The sequence below is a fragment of the Amaranthus tricolor genome, chromosome 4, assembly GCF_026212465.1.
Source record: "Amaranthus tricolor cultivar Red isolate AtriRed21 chromosome 4, ASM2621246v1, whole genome shotgun sequence".
Lineage (NCBI taxonomy): Eukaryota > Viridiplantae > Streptophyta > Magnoliopsida > Caryophyllales > Amaranthaceae > Amaranthus > Amaranthus tricolor.
In genome coordinates, this window is record NC_080050.1 from 13966660 (window position 1) to 13983730 (window position 17071).

General features: G+C 36.9%; 1 protein-coding gene across 2 annotated transcripts; it reads right to left on the reverse strand.

Moving 5' to 3' along the window:
• Positions 1 to 4403: 4403 nt before the first annotated feature.
• LOC130809859 (uncharacterized) lies at positions 4404 to 11204 on the reverse strand. Of its 2 annotated transcripts, none has more exons than XM_057675690.1 (6): positions 10906 to 11203; positions 10202 to 10361; positions 8778 to 8965; positions 5149 to 5272; positions 4827 to 4957; positions 4404 to 4717 (listed from the first exon to the last, which is right to left on the reverse strand). In XM_057675690.1, the coding sequence occupies exons 1-6, from the start codon at positions 11131 to 11133 to the stop codon at positions 4595 to 4597; spliced, it is 954 nt and encodes a 317-aa protein (XP_057531673.1). In that variant the 5' UTR covers positions 11134 to 11203; the 3' UTR covers positions 4404 to 4594. The 2 variants fall into 2 exon arrangements, with proteins under 2 accessions (XP_057531673.1, XP_057531674.1); XM_057675691.1 differs by having other exon boundaries at positions 4578 to 4717; positions 4801 to 4957; positions 10906 to 11204.
• Between the last annotated feature and the right edge of the window lie 5867 nt (positions 11205 to 17071).

Genomic DNA, 17071 nt, shown 5'->3' on the forward strand with positions numbered 1-17071 from the left:
ACACGTACATTTCCATAGACCAAGCCATAGGTACTATTAACAATCATAATCACGACCGGATATCGACCTGCACACAATCTCTAAAACATATTCGTTTAAATAAAGTGTAGTCATCATCAAAACTCAACAGGTCCAACAACTTTCTTCCATTTAGGGTCCTAGAGAATCTCTTCAACATTTCTCGGTAGTTGATTGGAATACAGAGAAGTGTTAAAGGCTAAAGCTGTTTATTTTAGGCATTCATTATTGCTTCGATCTACAGAATATCGAGACCTCTTGGATTCATAATCTGGATCATATCTCTTTGGAGGAATACCTCTTGTACTTCTCGGGGACAATACATACCTGTTTGTTAACTTAGTTTTTCGTTCAACATTAGATTCAAAATTAGTTTCATCATTTATGCTTTCTAAAGTAGCATCATCAGTCATCACATTATGGGGGGTATCATCAATTACCTTAGGTGATTCAAGATGCTCAGGGACTTTAGTGAACTGAGAGAGGAAGGAGGAATTATTGATTCAGAGGCAGTGTCGGTGGCATTACGTACTTGCTCTTTCGGGTGTATCCTACCGGGATATGTTAACCAGCTTAGATCCTCAACTCGGTTCTCTCCTTGAGAGCTAAGCTAGGAGAAATAGTATGATTCCTCAAAAAACTCACAATCCATAGTAATGTACATTCGATTTTTCTACTGGATCAAAACATCTATACCCTCTCTTTGTGTTCCCATAACCCAAAAACACACATTTGATAGCACGAGGTTCGAGTTTGGTATGAAAACGTTTGGGAAGATGAACATACACAACATATCCGAACACCCGAGGAGGAAGGGAATGAGAAGAGGGAATGGGAACATGAGTTTTGAGTGTGTCTAGGGGTGTCTGAAAGTGTAGGGCCTTGGTAGGGAGATGATTGGTTAAGTAGGTAGCAGTAGCAAGAGCTTTTGGCCAATATGATGCAGGGACCCGAGATTCAAACATAAGAGAGCGAGTTATTTCAAGAAGGTTTTGGTTTTTTCGCTCAACAACACCATTTTGCTGAGGGGTGTCAGGACATGTGGTTTGGTGTATGAGCCCATGGTTGGTTATAAAGTGTTTCATGTTAAGATTGACATATTCCCCCTTATTATCAAATCGGAGGATTTGGGGTTGAGTCTGAAATTGGGTAACAATCATATTATAGAAAGTAACAAACACATCAAAAACTTCATATTTGTGTTTCAAGAGATAAACGTAGCTCATATTTGTGCAATCATCAACAAAGAGAACAAAATACGAGAAAGCATGAGAATTAAAAATCGGAGCTGGGCCCCACACATCAGAATGTAACAACACAAAAGGTTTATGAGTATGAGATAAGCTAGGAAAATAAGAATGTTTGTGACTCTTAGCTAACACACAAGCTTCACTGTCCAACAAATTATTACAACTATGGAGTAAGGGAAAAAGACGTTTTAGATAAGCCAATGAGGGATGTCCTAGACTTTTGTGCCATATCCTTAGTTGTTGATCAGGAGACCCACGAGCAAGCGATGTATGACCTTTGTGACCCGCCTCATCCACATATTATAGTCCTTCTCTCTCAGTACCACGCCCAATGATCGCCCCTGTTTGAGCATCTTGCACAATACAACCACTAGATGTCATGAGAGCAGTACATTTTAATTTCTAAGTTAACCGACTAACAGAAAAATTTTATGAGTTAAACTAGAAATTAAAAGACAATTTTTTTAGTTGCAAGGACGGAGAAATATCAACCGGGCCAGCTTTAGTAACATCAAAAAAATCACCATTGGCAGTCTGAATTTTATTTCGAGGAGTATTTGTAAAGGAGAGAAGATCAGTGGGTTCATATGTCATCGTATCGGTCGCCCTACAACCGAAAATCCAAGTTGAATTTTTTTGCTCACATAAAAGGCCCACACGTTTATTAATGGAGTGAATGGGTTGAATAATTTGATGGGCTTCATTGTTGGGACACCCGGGTATCCGAGTTGGGTGTATGTGGGTAGTATTAGGTTTATAAAATTCCTTATAAAAGGGATTATTTTAGGAAAGTACCCACCCCCCATTCTCTCACTTAGATTGACCCTCTCTCTCCGTATGATTTCCTCCATTTTCTTAAGAGTCCTTTTCTGACTCTTTTTTTCCACCATTATTGCCGGTGAAGTATCCCCTTTTCTACTTGCATTACCTGTTAGGGGTTGGTAGGGATCGATGGTGGGCTGCTCTTGTAGTGTTTACCGATCATCGGATGAGCCTTGCCGCTAGTCAGGGAAACCGTGGCCTTGGTGGCGGCTCTCTAGTGCTTGTGCTCTTCCCACCACTCTGGGTACCCTATGAGCTTAAAACACCCTTCTCTTGTGTGCTTCGTGCCTCCACAGTGACTACACATAAGGTGAGATCGATCCCCGTCATCATGCCAGAATGAGGTCTTTGACCGGTTTTAGATGGCAAGCCCTTTTCCAATCTCTGAAGGATTCGTTCCTGGCGATGAGGTGGTACCCATGATGCCACGTCGTGCTAGTTCTCGACGGATCATAGCGTACGCCATTTCGAGAGTGGGTAAAGGTTCTTGGTTCAGTAAGTCACGCCTTTCTTTGTCCAAGTCCTCATTTACTCCAGCCAAGAATTGATAGAGTCTCTGTCTTTGAATAAACGAATTAAATACAGCGATATCCTCAGAATACTTCATTGGGTTTGGCATCCGACGATCTATTTCTTTCCACAGTGTATTGAGTTTGCTATAATACACTTCAATTGAGTCATTGTTTTGCTTGAGACTTGCTGCCTTACAGCTCAAATCGAATATTTGCAATTCGTCCCTTCCACTACTCAATAGAGTTTCAATCCCTTTCCAAAGATCCTATGCCGTATTGTAATCAAGAAACTTATTCACTAGATCTGAGTCGATATTGGCTATAATTCATGATAATACAACGGATCGTTGTTTCTATTGTTGGTAATTTGAGGCTGTGGGTTCTAGAGGGACATCGATGATATGATTGAGACATCCCCTCCCTTCGATTGCGATCTGGATAAGTTTACATCACTTAGTGTAATTTTTGTATGTCAATTTCAGTCTATTGTGGTTCATTTGTGGGATTGTTTATTTGTTAAGTTGTTGAAATTACTAGAACATTTGTTCCATTTGTGCAACTGTAATAAGCTGCTGATTTTGGTATTTGTTTTGGGTTTTGTCTTCCATTGCAGGTAAGAAAGAAATGGTAGATGATGTTGCCGGAAAAATTATACCATCCCTAAACTAACTGTTTGGCTCTGATACCATAAAAAGTTGAAGTAATCGAGATTAGGGTTTTGGTTTGGTTGAATACTTTTTGTATTATTCATTAAGAATTACAAGCTTTGCTTATATACTCTAATAAAACTCTAAATTAGGAAAGAAATAATTTACTGCATAATTCTATTCCTAAAATATAATATTTGGTGTATAATAATTTATTCTAGTTTCCTACAATAAGTGGTATGCTCAATGATTAATGAATCGTGTAAAGGAAGCTGATACAATCCTTCATTCAGGTAAGTCATTAAAACACTTTTTTGTAAATGCTTGGACAATGATAGAGTCTTAAAGATTATCTTTCATTCATAATAATTAAAAGAAAATGTGTTGATAAATATTCTAATAGTTAATACATCTACAAAGGGCAATATTGCATCCAGTTCCACTAGGCATTGTGTCGTGTTGCCATCAACTTTTCATGGTGGGCATAGATTCATGAGTGAGCTATATCATGGTGTATTATTGGGTATTTGCGAAACATAGATACCGGGTCATTTATTTTTTTTTTATAATCAAAATCTGCCAAGGTAATTACAATGCTTACACTTTTTTATTTATATTGACTATAATTTGCAAGTAACACATAATTTATAAATGATTGAAACTTTAAGACTATAAATAACAAATGATTCTTAAATTTATAATCCCTCCTATTCATCTTAAGTGTCCCTCCAATGCACTTAATCGATCCTTAATATATCGAGTTATGTATAATTAAAAATTATAAAAAGTTAATATTAATAATCTTTACATCAAAATGAATCAAAAAAGATCCCACGTGGCCATGTTTTAATTTATAGATTAATAATAAATAGTGTCCTAAAAGTAGATGGGACACCTAAAATTAATAGGAGGTAGTATAATTTTTAGCTACATCACTCAAGATATAAAGAATCCAACAATCTCATTAGACCGGAAAAAAAAAGTATTTTGGAGCAACTAAAAACAAAGGAAGTAGAACAAAACGCAAGAGAAGGTTTAGGAAAGTAAGGTAACCGTTTAGAGGGATGGGAAAGAGAAGTATTGAAGGTTGCAATCATTTTGTGCAATGTGAATCAAAAAAGCATTTAGCGTTGTTTTTAACAATTGTAACAACCTTTTAAAACAAATTAGTAAATACATATTCTAGAAATTGAGGGAAATTCTGTGTCCACAACCACAATTGTGCACATTGTGAATTTGTACAAATTTGCAATTATACATAAATTGATCTCAGGCATCAAAATAAACAACATATGGAATGTGATTGGCCACAATGTAAATGTGTCTGTGTAGGCTCATTCACCAGTCATGGAATATTGAGTGTTAATTTTACACCCTCTTTGAATGAAATTGGAGATATATTAAGTGTTTTAACCAGTTTGTCGATGTCCATGGATATATCTGCCGGGGATTTAACACCGCGATCAACCTGAGACATAGGTGTCGTCAAATATAGTTGATAATTGATTCTATCTAAAAAAAATTAAACTCGCAACCGCAACTAGGAATTACTCAATTTATCTCTATACAGATACTACCGATGATGCAGACACGGAATTGATCAATGACGTATCATATCCTCTGCTCTCCGCTACAGCCTTAGCCATCTGAACACGAGAAACTCTATCTGGTCCCCCAAGATTTAACAGCAATTTCACGGGTCTAGCCTCTGGTCAAACAACAAACAGGAAAAATATAGTGCAACTTTTATGAGTGTGTAAAATAGTCGAGAAAAGCATAGAATTTAGTGAGCAATCTAGCAATGGACAACAGGTATAAGATGATGGAATTCATAATAGTAAAAAAAAGTCTTTGTTCTTGTAAGAAAAGAAGCGTAATGTCGGAAAACAACTTCCTCACCTGTGACCCATTTCATTGTCAAGGATATTATGACAGCTACAACATCCTTGACAAACACAGGGCATCGATACTCATCATAAAAGAAGTCCACCTTGTTTCCTTTTGAGAGTACATCATCAATCCACTGTATCACAAAAAATGGAGATTAGAAACGTCATTTCTTCATAAGCTGATGATAGTATGCAAGCCGTCAAGTATGGCATTGAGCGAGGGTCATATTGCAAAAGTAGAAAATTGCAAGAGAAAACCAGTTGTATTATCTGAGAGACATTCAGGCTTCTTTATGATTTCAAGGGACGTTAAATTGCAGGCCATTTAATTAATGATAGCATTAGCATAGCCTATAGGTTGAAATTTTTTTTTTTTTCCGTTCATTTTTCTAGTTTATAAAGCATGTCAGATCTGAAAAGGTTAGAAGCCAAAATCGTGGCCAGAGTAGATGGAACTTCCAAATTAGTAAAGCAACCGGATGCAACGATAACGTAAGAAGCATCATGATAAGGTTATTCCATATCCTCAACCAAGGTATGAAGATCAAAACTTTCATGTGGGTTTAAAGAATTTTAACTTGCATCTGATCCGGGAGAACTACCTTAATATCAATGAAAGCTAGAGAACTATTTTGAGTGGGGAACACACCGTTAAATCAGCATTTTTAATTCGACCAAGTTAAAGTTGACCGAGATATCTGCTCTTCGGTAGAAGGGCATGCAAAATCAACACATACGAGAAGTGGAGAAGGGAAAGCCAATATCAATACTTGGAGTGATTTAAAGCGAAAGATACTTCACAGGTATGTGCCCAATATATATAAAATCAGGCATGGAGTTTTTTTGAAACAAAGATTTGAACTTCTACAAGAGTACATCGATGAGTTTTGATAGTTGTTCATTGAATGTAACATAATTTAGGATGAAGATTGAAAGTGAGCGAAGTTGATCGTGGGACTTGCAGATGACTTAAGGGAAAACATCGAAGTTCACACAAGACTTGCCTTCAAAGAGTTGATAAACATAGCTGAGAAATTTGAATGACAGTTAAAGGAAACATTGTCCACAAGTGACAAGTGAAGTTGGGGGGATCGCGAAGAAGGAAATGTGATCTACTATGTCTAAGCAAGCTAAATTCCTCGAAAACTTGAAAATTTCTGGTGCAACAACGATGTACACTATGCTAGGAATGTCCAAACTCTTGTGCTTTGACGATGACGGATGAGCATGATCATGGGGAGCCATTGAGGTTAACTAGGAGTGTTAGTATTTAGCTAATCGAGGTATTCCTATTTGGCCCAAAGACAAAGAACTGGAAATGACAAGGAAATCCAAAATTACTAACAAGGATGGTCTTACATGATTTCATAATAGAAGAACCACAATAACAAATGGAGAACATTTTCCACTCTAGAAGCAAAAGTAAAATCAAATGAAAGGCTTGTTTCATACCTGTAGATGGAGCCACGTAAAATGGTTATAGTCAAGGAGGAAGAGAAGCTTTTATTACACTACACAAAAGTTGGATAGTCTATATACACTAAGGTGGGTAGAGTACACAATATCAATGAGATAAGGATACATAGAAAGGAACTTTTGAGCTCTGTTGTAGGTCCATAGTTTGATCTACGTAGAGTGTTATGTGATTCCAACAACCATATGTCATGCACTCGATCGACCATGATAATATTGCAAAGGAGTTGTGCACGATGGTTTTAAGAATACTTATTCTCTAAAGTGCGCTAGGTAAGAAATTTACATTGTAACTCATGACACCATAATAAATATATTTGATATAAATGAAGGACTATAGGAATGAGGAATCCGTCGTGCTTGAACAAAGGTAAGGTGGTGCAATGTGCATCAACAATTTAAGGGGAAATGATGTGAGGCAACCAGGATGGACGATGAGCTTGTGTGAGTAAATGTCAAGAATGGAAAGTTCTCCAAGGACAAGAAGCACAAAAGAAAGTAGTTTAAGGAGAACTAAATAGGGCCTTTTCATATGATGGAGAAGAAAGGCAACAACTCTTGTCTAATAAAATTTAGCACCATCCAACTATTACCATTAGCTTTAAGGTGCATGAGATGAGATACATCCCTATTTTGACAAGGAATTGGTAGATTTGTAGGACAATCCTTGATAAGAAAGATGATAAAGGGGCTCATGAAAGGATTTAGAAATCAATTGCATTAGGCATAGAGCAAGCATGTATTGCACATAGTAGGGAGATGACGTCTATGCTCATAATGGGTCATTCGAAGAGTTTAAATGCAAATGAACCAATCGACAAAGCTAACGTTGAAGAAATGCATAGGTAAGTGGGTATTCAACACGAGGTTTGGTATTGTGATAGAAGTCGATGGCTCATTGGTCCAAAGACAACACTCGTTGCCAAGGTTCAGTGTAGCAGACAACAATCATTAAAACGACTTGTTGTTGACATCTCGACGCCTAGTTTTTGATTGGGCGTAGTTTAGGGTTCGAATAAATTGTAATTAGTATAGGAGTCTTAGTGTTTGCAAGAAATAAGCAAAAATATTGTTTTGGACCAAACGAATTTAGATGTTAATTCAGATGGTTTATTGGTTATATCGGTCTACATTTTAGTTGTTGTGAACTCAAAAACCTTTATGATACGGTTGCTATTTGTTAATGTGGCATTATTTTGGACTATGGTTTCACGGAGAGGATTCTTTTTACGGATTCTTGCTTGTGATAAACACAAACTAATCAAAATCGGTTTTGCATTTAATTTCTAATTTAGAGCTTTAATTTAGTTAGAACTTAGAAGTTTTGGTGCAGATAGTAGCACTTCTACAAAATTCTTATATTTCTAAGTGTAGATAATAGGAGTTAAGGTTTTATTTGAATTTGAAACTAAAGTTTTGTGAGAAGCAAATACAAACTAGAATAAAAATAGAGTTTTTGAAATCATTAAACCTTTGTGAGTTAGGTAGACACATCAAACAAGCTAAACAATCCAATTGGCGTAGACGAATCAAAGGTGTTTGGAAGTTGATGTCAAGTTGGGTGTAGACACAAATTGGCAAATTCACATCTTAACTAAGTTTTCCGATCAATTTGAAATTTACTTAAAGAACTCGTGGGATAACTTAAGCGAACTAGTGCACAAACTCTAAATCTAACGTCCTTATCATATTTTGGAAGTTAGCCGCAGCAGCCTACAACAAAGTTTAAGACATGCTAGAAGGTGAATACATTTCAAAAAATACAACAAAATAAAATAGATAGGTGAATAGTTCAAAATATTGATTCCTCCCCTCAGTGATTTGTGTCGATTTTTTGATCTACATTTAAAAACCATTATAGCGAACATCATCATCAAATGTTTAAAAATAAGCATTTAATTCTCTAAGCAAGTTTTCAAGGGTTAGTCAAATACCATTAGCTTATTGGTGTCCAAATTATTCTTTATAGAACCCACCTTAGATAGATGACGCTACTATTACAAAGAGTCATAATCCGTAACAGTTTAAATAGATTGCTCTCTATGCAGTAAATTTTGCCAATTTCTACCAGCACAATGGCAGGGTTTGTTTACTTCCTTATTAGCTGCATTTCTGCATTATTTTGAGACAGGTAATATGAACACAAAAAATTCCTACTATTCAGACCTGAATTGGAAGGGACTTTGGGACAGGTGATACAGTTTGTGGACCGTAGATGATACTGCTTCTCAAAATTGCAAAGTTTGAAAATTTTGCAGTAATAAACTTCTCCGCTTCAAGTTTTGATCTTCCATAAACGTTTACTGGCATGGTTTCATCTTCCTCTTTGTAAAACGATTTGGTCCCTTCGTAAACTGACAACTGAAACATTTCAGTTGAAGTAAACAAGAAACTTAAGTAAAAAAAACTACACATATTCAGTTTCTAGATTTTCACACTAAGAGCATGCTTGGATTGGGTGTAAATATTTAGGGGAAATAAAGTCAAACTAATGAAATGAAAGCAAATAGAATTGCATTTGAAGTAGTTGAGATAGTTGTAAAGAAGATAAAATGAGCATGAAATAAAAATAATGAAAAGAAAAGAAGATGACTTCCCCTATTACCTATAATAGAGGTAATACATTCCCCCACCCTCCCCTAGGGTAAATATTTACCCCACAAAACTGAGAGCTTCATTCATTTTTCATTACTTTGCAACAATTCTCCCATCTCTATAACAATCAAATTTCATTAATTTTTTACTTTGACTTTTTTAACTCCTTTGAATATTTACACTCAATTCAAGCATGCCCTAAATGCATTCGGTCCCTAGAATTTAATGATTTGTCTTATAGTAAAGGGTCAATCAAAACAATTAGCTTTAGAGGATCTCAATATATTGAGGGTCAATCCAAAATCTCTTCACTTTAATAAAACAATTATATTCTTTTTAAGTCATTTTGAGCCTTTAATAATGTCATTGTCGGATCCACATAACAAAAGAAGAATGAATTATAAGTTTGGACCATCAAGACATGACACCAAGATCAATTGATAAATATATAAATCATTCCCTAGAGCTCAAATTTCACTTGCATGAAAACTAAGGAGTTTAGCCAAAAATAAAAAATTAAAAATTAAAAAAAAATACCATTAAAAGTCTGCCACAAAATTTTGTGCACCAAATTGTTTAGAACAATAGAAGATTATAGCTAGAGACAGGCACAGGCGGATCTAGGGTATAGTCATTGATGTCAGTTGACATCAATTAAATCCAAAATAAAATCAAGGTGTATATGTAAATATACACCATAAATGAATTGGTTAGTCTATTGTCTTCCACATGAAGTGCTTTTTACTTAAATTTTTGTTTTTTGACATTATTTTTTTTCTTGGATCCGCCACTGATCAGTGATCATACTAGACAAGTCCACCTTATCTAGGGATAGCAGAACAGGAAAACAACTCAGAACGACAAAATTGTGATTATTAATGGCAGACATCCTCAAAAACCATCTAAATGAAGCTTTGCGAAAATTCTCATCTTTTCAACAAGTAAAATTTGATTGCAAAGCTCTTTAAAAATAAAAGCACCAGCATGAATTGTACCTTGGTCAGTTGAAAGGTGAATCAAAAGGGTCTCTTTCTCTTTAAAGCTCAACAACCAGTTGACAACAGAAGTAGGAACATTAACAGACATGGCAGCCACAGGATCGACTTCGCAAGCTCGAGGTACCGACACTGCAGCACAATTCACAACCACATCTGGCTGACACATCAATAACATTTTATAAGTCAAATATTTGTAATACTTTGCAACTAAATTCATTCAATCAGTTGGTTCAATCAAAATAAAGCTAAGACTACAATGAAATTCAAATCCCATCATCTCAAATTTGACTAGACTAATGAGAATTACCCTATCCAAAAAGAACAATCTATATCATAAATGGGATCATTAGTTGTTTAATCTGTAACCATCCACAGCTAAAATTAGCTACCAACCAACCACAAAAGTCGCATCAATTCAAATATGTGTTTTTTTTAATAATTAAAAGTACAATCACAATGGATCAGGAGCAGCATTGCCCTTCCCTTGCAGAAAACAACCAGCAATTCAAATGGGTAATAAAGAAAGAATCAATCAAAATCCAACAACGTACAAATACAGGATCCACAATTTGAAAACAACATAGACAATGTCAATAAATATTCGAGTAATTAACCAAACCCAGATAAAATAAGCTAACAAAATGTTGAAAGCTGAATACATGTAAGTGAGCATACTTGAAAATGGAGTTCGGAAAACAAACCTGACCAAAAATGGTGGAGATGGAATCAAAGCCATTACCATTTTGCAAATCAACAAGGAAGGAAAGAGATTGAGGAAAAGCATGAAGCAAATTGGAAGGAGGGTTTGAATGATAAGTGAAAGCAAGATCATAAGAAAAAGGGGATGATTGGAGATCAGAAAATGCTTCAAGTAGATGCTGTCCAAGGTAACCTGTTCCCCCAATTACCACCACTTTCTTCCTGCTCATTTTTTCTACCACTTGAAAGGAAATGAGTTTTTGGGGGAGAGAAAATGTGTGAATTAGAGTCAAGTGTGAAAATTTTGAGAATCTTTTCCCATAATATTACCCCAAAAAAAAATTTTTCCACTTTAGTTATTATGAGAAAGTATTTCCCACAATACCATTCATGTAGGATGGGTTTAAATTTTTTTTAATATAACCGCCACATGAAATGGCGGTTATGTTTAGGAATCTGAACTAAACCGCTAGATGAAATTGCGGTTTAGATGAATTTTAGTTTTTTTTTTTTTAAAAAAAAGATAATAATATGAAGCAAACCGCCACTTGAAGTGGCGGTTTTATACTTGTACAAAACGCCAGTCTGTTCTTGTTTCTTTACTTCATTTCATTTGCCTCCTTCTCAAGCTGCTGTCGGTTCTACTTTAAAAAAAAATTTCTTCAATCCTCATTTACTTCATATTCACAATTCCTCTCATTCAATTAAATTAATCAACTACATTCTCATCTTCTCCTTCTTTACTTGTTCATTTTCATCATCATTTAAGGTATTAATATAAACCCTATTTTATTTCAATTTGCAAATTGAATATTTTGTTCATTATTGTTGTCATTTGAAGTTATAAATACATTGCTTGTTTGTTACATTCTCTTGATTTCATGAATTAAGCTTACATTCTACACATTTGTAGTTGAATTTTATGATTTAGATTGTATGCATATAAAGTGTTTGATGAAATGCTTGAATGAAAGTTTATTACTTTGTAGGGTTAGTTTAATGGTTTTAGTATATATTTATGGTATTTTTAGCTTTATATTTGAAATGAACTTTTTAATAAGTGTTATAATACCTTAATATCACAAATTCTTGTATTCAAATTTACACTTCCCTTACTCACAATCAACAATTAAGTGTATGTGAAATCACATTAAAAACATGTTTGTGTTTGCAAAATATGGATCATTTTCACGTTATAGTGTATTGGGATGGGGAAGTAAGTTATACTAGATCCGATGTTGGGTATAATGGAGGATTAAATACAGTGATGTTTATCCATCGTCAGAATACTAATTTTTAGGTGTTACATAGCAAAATCTGTGATGTAATTGGTTGTGATCGCAACTCTTTTATATTAAAAATGGAGATGATATATCCGGTGAGTGGGAAAAATGTGTTAGTCCCGATTAAGAATGATGAAAGCATAAGTGCTCTTGCTTATGCGGCATCACAAGCCACTGGAACGGCAATGGAGGTTTATGTTGAATTGGTTGCAAATTTGGATAATGCGAGGGAAGTCATGACTAGCATGGAACTTCCAGAATCAGGTCCTTGTGTACGCCATGATACATTCACAGAAATGTTAAGTAACCCAAATTACGTTAATGAGCACTTGGATGAGTTTACCTCTCCAACTCATTCACGTGGCATTAGTGGTTGTGTAATGAACACCTTTTCCACGAGTCACTTGGGTAGGCTTAATGCGAACGAGGTTGACTCTTTAGATCAGAAAGATGAACATATTGATTCTGATTCAGAGGAGGATGATCAAAGAAGAGAAGCTCTAGATGCAGCGATTAGAGATGGTGCTCCATCTCAAGATTGGCTTAGAGTTGATGAGGTTGATCAAAGATTGATTGATGCATGGACGACTTGGAACGATGACAACTCCATGAATGAAAATGGAGACTTTAGGATAGGGCAAGAGTTTAGCTCCTTATACCACCTTAAGAAGAATGTTAAAGCATTGGCGATTTCTATCAATAGAAATTTCATTGTAATTGAGTTAGAGCCTTCAAAGTACGTTATCCAATGCGCTAATGCGGAGGATATAGGTTGTGAATGGAGGATGCAGCTGTTATGACCGCAACGGGATCATTTAAGATTGTGCGATATAAGGGTCATAATCAAGATTGCTCAGTTTATTACAGTGACGACCATCCCCTCCTTACTTCTGAATTTGTTGCTTATCTTATCGTGGATATGATCAGAGTTGATCCAGCGTTTAAGGTGAAGTCACTCGTTAGTTTGTGAAAAATAAAAACGGATTTGTTATAACATATAAGAGAGCTTGGTTGGTCAAAAATAAGGCTATAACAAAAGTATTTGGGGATTGGGATAAGTCCTTTGAGGAGATTCCAAGGTACCTACAGGCATTAATGCAATCTAATCCAGGAACAGTTGTGCAATGGGAAGTCCAACCGACAATGGATCCTACCAGAGTGATGTTTAAGTGAATTTTTTGGGCTTTCGGACTATCCATTAAGGGTTTCCCCACTATCGTCCCCTTATTTCTATAGATGGTACACATTTGTACGGAAAAGTACAGAGGCACACTAATGATTGCTATGGCGATAGATGCAAATTCTCAGTTGTTCCCACTTGCCTTTGCCGTTGTGGAGGGAGAGAGCAACGACAAATGGAGTTGGTTCTTGGATTGTATAACGCATTATGTCACTAAGAGGGACGGCTTATGTGTTATATCTGATCGCCACAAGGGAATTTTGCATGCAATGAATAGAATTGGAAAAGGTTGGCAAGAGCCATTTGCATTCCATTGGTTTTGTAAACGTCATCTAGCTTCGAACGTGCATAAGAAGTTCAAAAACATAGCAGTCAAAAACTTATTTGGAAAAGCTTCTGAACAGACAAAGATTTGGAAATATAATTTCTACATGCATCGCCTTAAAGAGTTTAATGAGGACGCGCATAAGTACTTAGTGGATGGTTTTATTCCTGAGCGCCAATGGACTTTGATTCATGACGGTGGGCATCGATATAGAGTGAGAACTACAAACATGTTTGAAGCGTTCAACGGCGTAATGAAGGGGGCCAAGTTATTCCCAGTCACTTCATTGGTTAGGATGACATTCTTTCGGGTTAACGAATACTTTGCCACAAGGAGGAATTTAGGGAGAAAAAAATTAGACAATGGACATGTGTATGCCAAGAAACCAACTGATATGATTGATAAGAATGCTGAAAAAGCACGCTTTCATGATGTTAGGATATATGACATAGTGTGTGGGATATTTGAGGTCACCACTGGTTGTGACAATAGGATAGCAGGAAAAGGTGAAAAATCCTACATGGTTGACCTCACAGCAACATCATGCTCCTGTTAGAAACCAACCATCTTCAAGTTACCGTGCTCACATGTTCTTGCAGTATGTCGAGCTTGTAACATATCGTACAATGCTTTTGTGGACCCTTCGTTTCGCACTACAAAATACGTATCGACATATAAGAAGACTTTCATGCCTGTTCCAGACATGTTCACCTGCGATCCTTGGAACGGTCCTACAATTGTTCCAGATCCCTCAACGAAGCGTGGAAAGGGTCGTCCGCGATCAGCTCGTATACAGAATGAAATGGATGCACCGTTGACGAATCCTCGTAACATGTGTAGCTTTTGTGGACTTAGTGGTCATAATAAGAAAACATTCCCTCGAAGGTCAACAAAGTATTTTTTTTTAATATTTAGTAATATCATGTTGAATCTGAAAACCCTCAAGACCCCACGCAGCCGAAGATCATCGTTGGATCGTCATTGAAGCTGACTTGGCACCGAGAGCATTTTAGCGTGCTAGAGGATGACACGGATGATGTTACGGTTGATAGACATGCGCGAGCATACATCTTGTACCTGTTTGGATGCATCTTGTTTCCATACAAGAGCGGTGACTCGATGCAGCTGATCTATCTCCCTCTACTGGGAGACTTGGAGCGCATAGATGAGTACAGTTGGGGAAGTGCTACCCTAGCGTATCTGTATCGTAACTTATGTCGAGCATCTCGTAAGGGTGCCAAGGACATTGGTGGCTGCTTGATGTTGTTACAGATATGGTCATGGGAGCATATTCATATAGGGAGGCCCATAATTCGGACGATTTGACCCGATGGGCAACATGATCAGGAAGATGACGCGGATGATTTTGAACCGGTGTTAGGTTCACAGCATCGTCGCGGGATGGATCCTTTAGCAATAAGGTAGCAACACTCAATTCACTATTCAAATTCATAATTTCAGTATTTTATGATACATAAAAATTGTTAAACAATGTTTATTTGTTTGCAGCTGGCTTCGCGTATATCTTTCGAGATCCCACTCCCACATACTCTCGTCTACTACAGAGACGCACTTGATCGACAACGGGACGAGCAGGTTATTAACATTTACTATTTGTATTAGTTATGAATAAATTGTATATAATACTGAGCATATTGATTTCTATTACAGATGACATGGCAGCCTTACACAGTGACTAAGATGGACGCTCTGCCGCACATATGTACATCGGGCCACGAGATTTGGAGATCACGTTGTCCACTTATTTGCTTTAGCATCGTCGAGCTACATCTCCCAGATCGTGTCATGCGTCAATTCGATTTGGAGCAGGTTATTCCGCAAGCCTGTGACACCCAACCTCAACTACATGCGATCGATTGGAGGACTGGGGACAAGAACTACCTCGTACGACATAGATCGCATGTAGATGCGTGGAATGACCGAGCATCTAGATTGGTTCGAGGAGATAACTTCACAGGTCATAGCTCTGCTATGTACATGAGTTGGTACAGGCGTATCTACATATTACGCCTAACGAACACCACATATGCGCAGCCAAGATCACATTACCATCCGACATCTACGTTACTGGTACGTCTTCTATCAACACTCATAACATATAGTAATAGTTTTATGTGACTCTTTTAACAATATAATCATAACAAACAGGCTGAGCGCATTCGATCTGTGCTCATACAATGCAATGACACGATTCAAGGGGCCGCTACATCGCCAGTTGATATGGGGTATCGGCTATGTTCTCAGACCCTAGGCTCCATTAACGCGAGGTTGACCGATGCGTTGAGTCAGGCGGGTTAGAGTACCTTATACCGACTCCACCCATCATTGGCAAGGTTGATGACACATTCCACACTCCTTCTCCACGGAGTTCAGCCCACCGAGGTAGCTCTTCCGGAGGATCCAGTTCTCGGTCCACAAGAGGTCGCCAGCGTTCATCTACTCGAGGTCGGTCTTCCAGATCGCCATCGACATCCGGTACTATGTCGCCATTCGTTCTTCCAGCTTCCATCACCACTCCTTCTCCACATCCATCTCCTCCGCAAAGGATCATCACATATCAGCGTGCTAGTCAACGACGAGCTCCTGCTCTTAATGTCATTGCGGAGGTTGACGAGTTCACACCATCATCATCCACCAGTGCGCAAAACAAAAGGGGCCGGGGGTTGTAGTTTAACAAACTTTGTATATTCTTATATGATTTGAACTTCTTGTATGACTTTCCATGATTGTAATATATCTTCGCATTATTTTCATAATTAATTTTTGCAAATCAAGTTGGTTCGTAATTGATTATTATGGAATAGGTGGTATTGAACTAGTTTAATGCAGGTTGCGTTCACTATTTAGGGGAAATGAAAGAAAAAAAAAAGTTGCAGGCCACAAGCAAACTGCCACATAAAGTGGCGGTTTACCAGGGACCAAACCGCCACATGAGATGGTAGTTTGCCTTGACCAAACCGCCACTTCATGTGGCGGTTTAGTGCTTAAGGCAAACCACCATCTCCGGTGGCGGTTTTGTCTGAAAAATAAAAAAAAAAACAAATTTCCACGTTGACGATATTGTGTGAAATACTTTCCCACATAATGCAAAGTGGGAATTATTTTTTTTTAGCAATATTATGGGAAAAGTCTCAAATTTTGATCGAACCCAAAATTTTAATTATCCAAATACTCGAATATTAAAATTTGGATGAACAAATTGCATATAAACTTCGACAAAAAGTAATTTATCATGTTAAACTTATAATTTTAGAAAAATTATTTTTAGGATAAATTATCTAGAATAATACAACTTTTTACCGATTTTCCCACGATAATTTCAACTTTTGGATTAAACATGAATAACCCAACTATTGTTT

Bases quoted from the DNA above. Each gene is read 5' to 3' on its own strand.
- LOC130809859 (XM_057675690.1), bottom strand. From the start codon at position 11,133: ATGAGCAGGAAGAAAGTGGTGGTAATTGGGGGAACAGGTTACCTTGGA. The intron at 10,362-10,905 runs GTTTGTTTTCCG...TTGATGTGTCAG, and splicing joins TCTCCACCATTTTTGGTCAG to CCAGATGTGGTTGTGAATTG. The intron at 8,966-10,201 runs GTACAATTCATG...TTCAGTTGTCAG, and splicing joins TCACCTTTCAACTGACCAAG to TTTACGAAGGGACCAAATCG.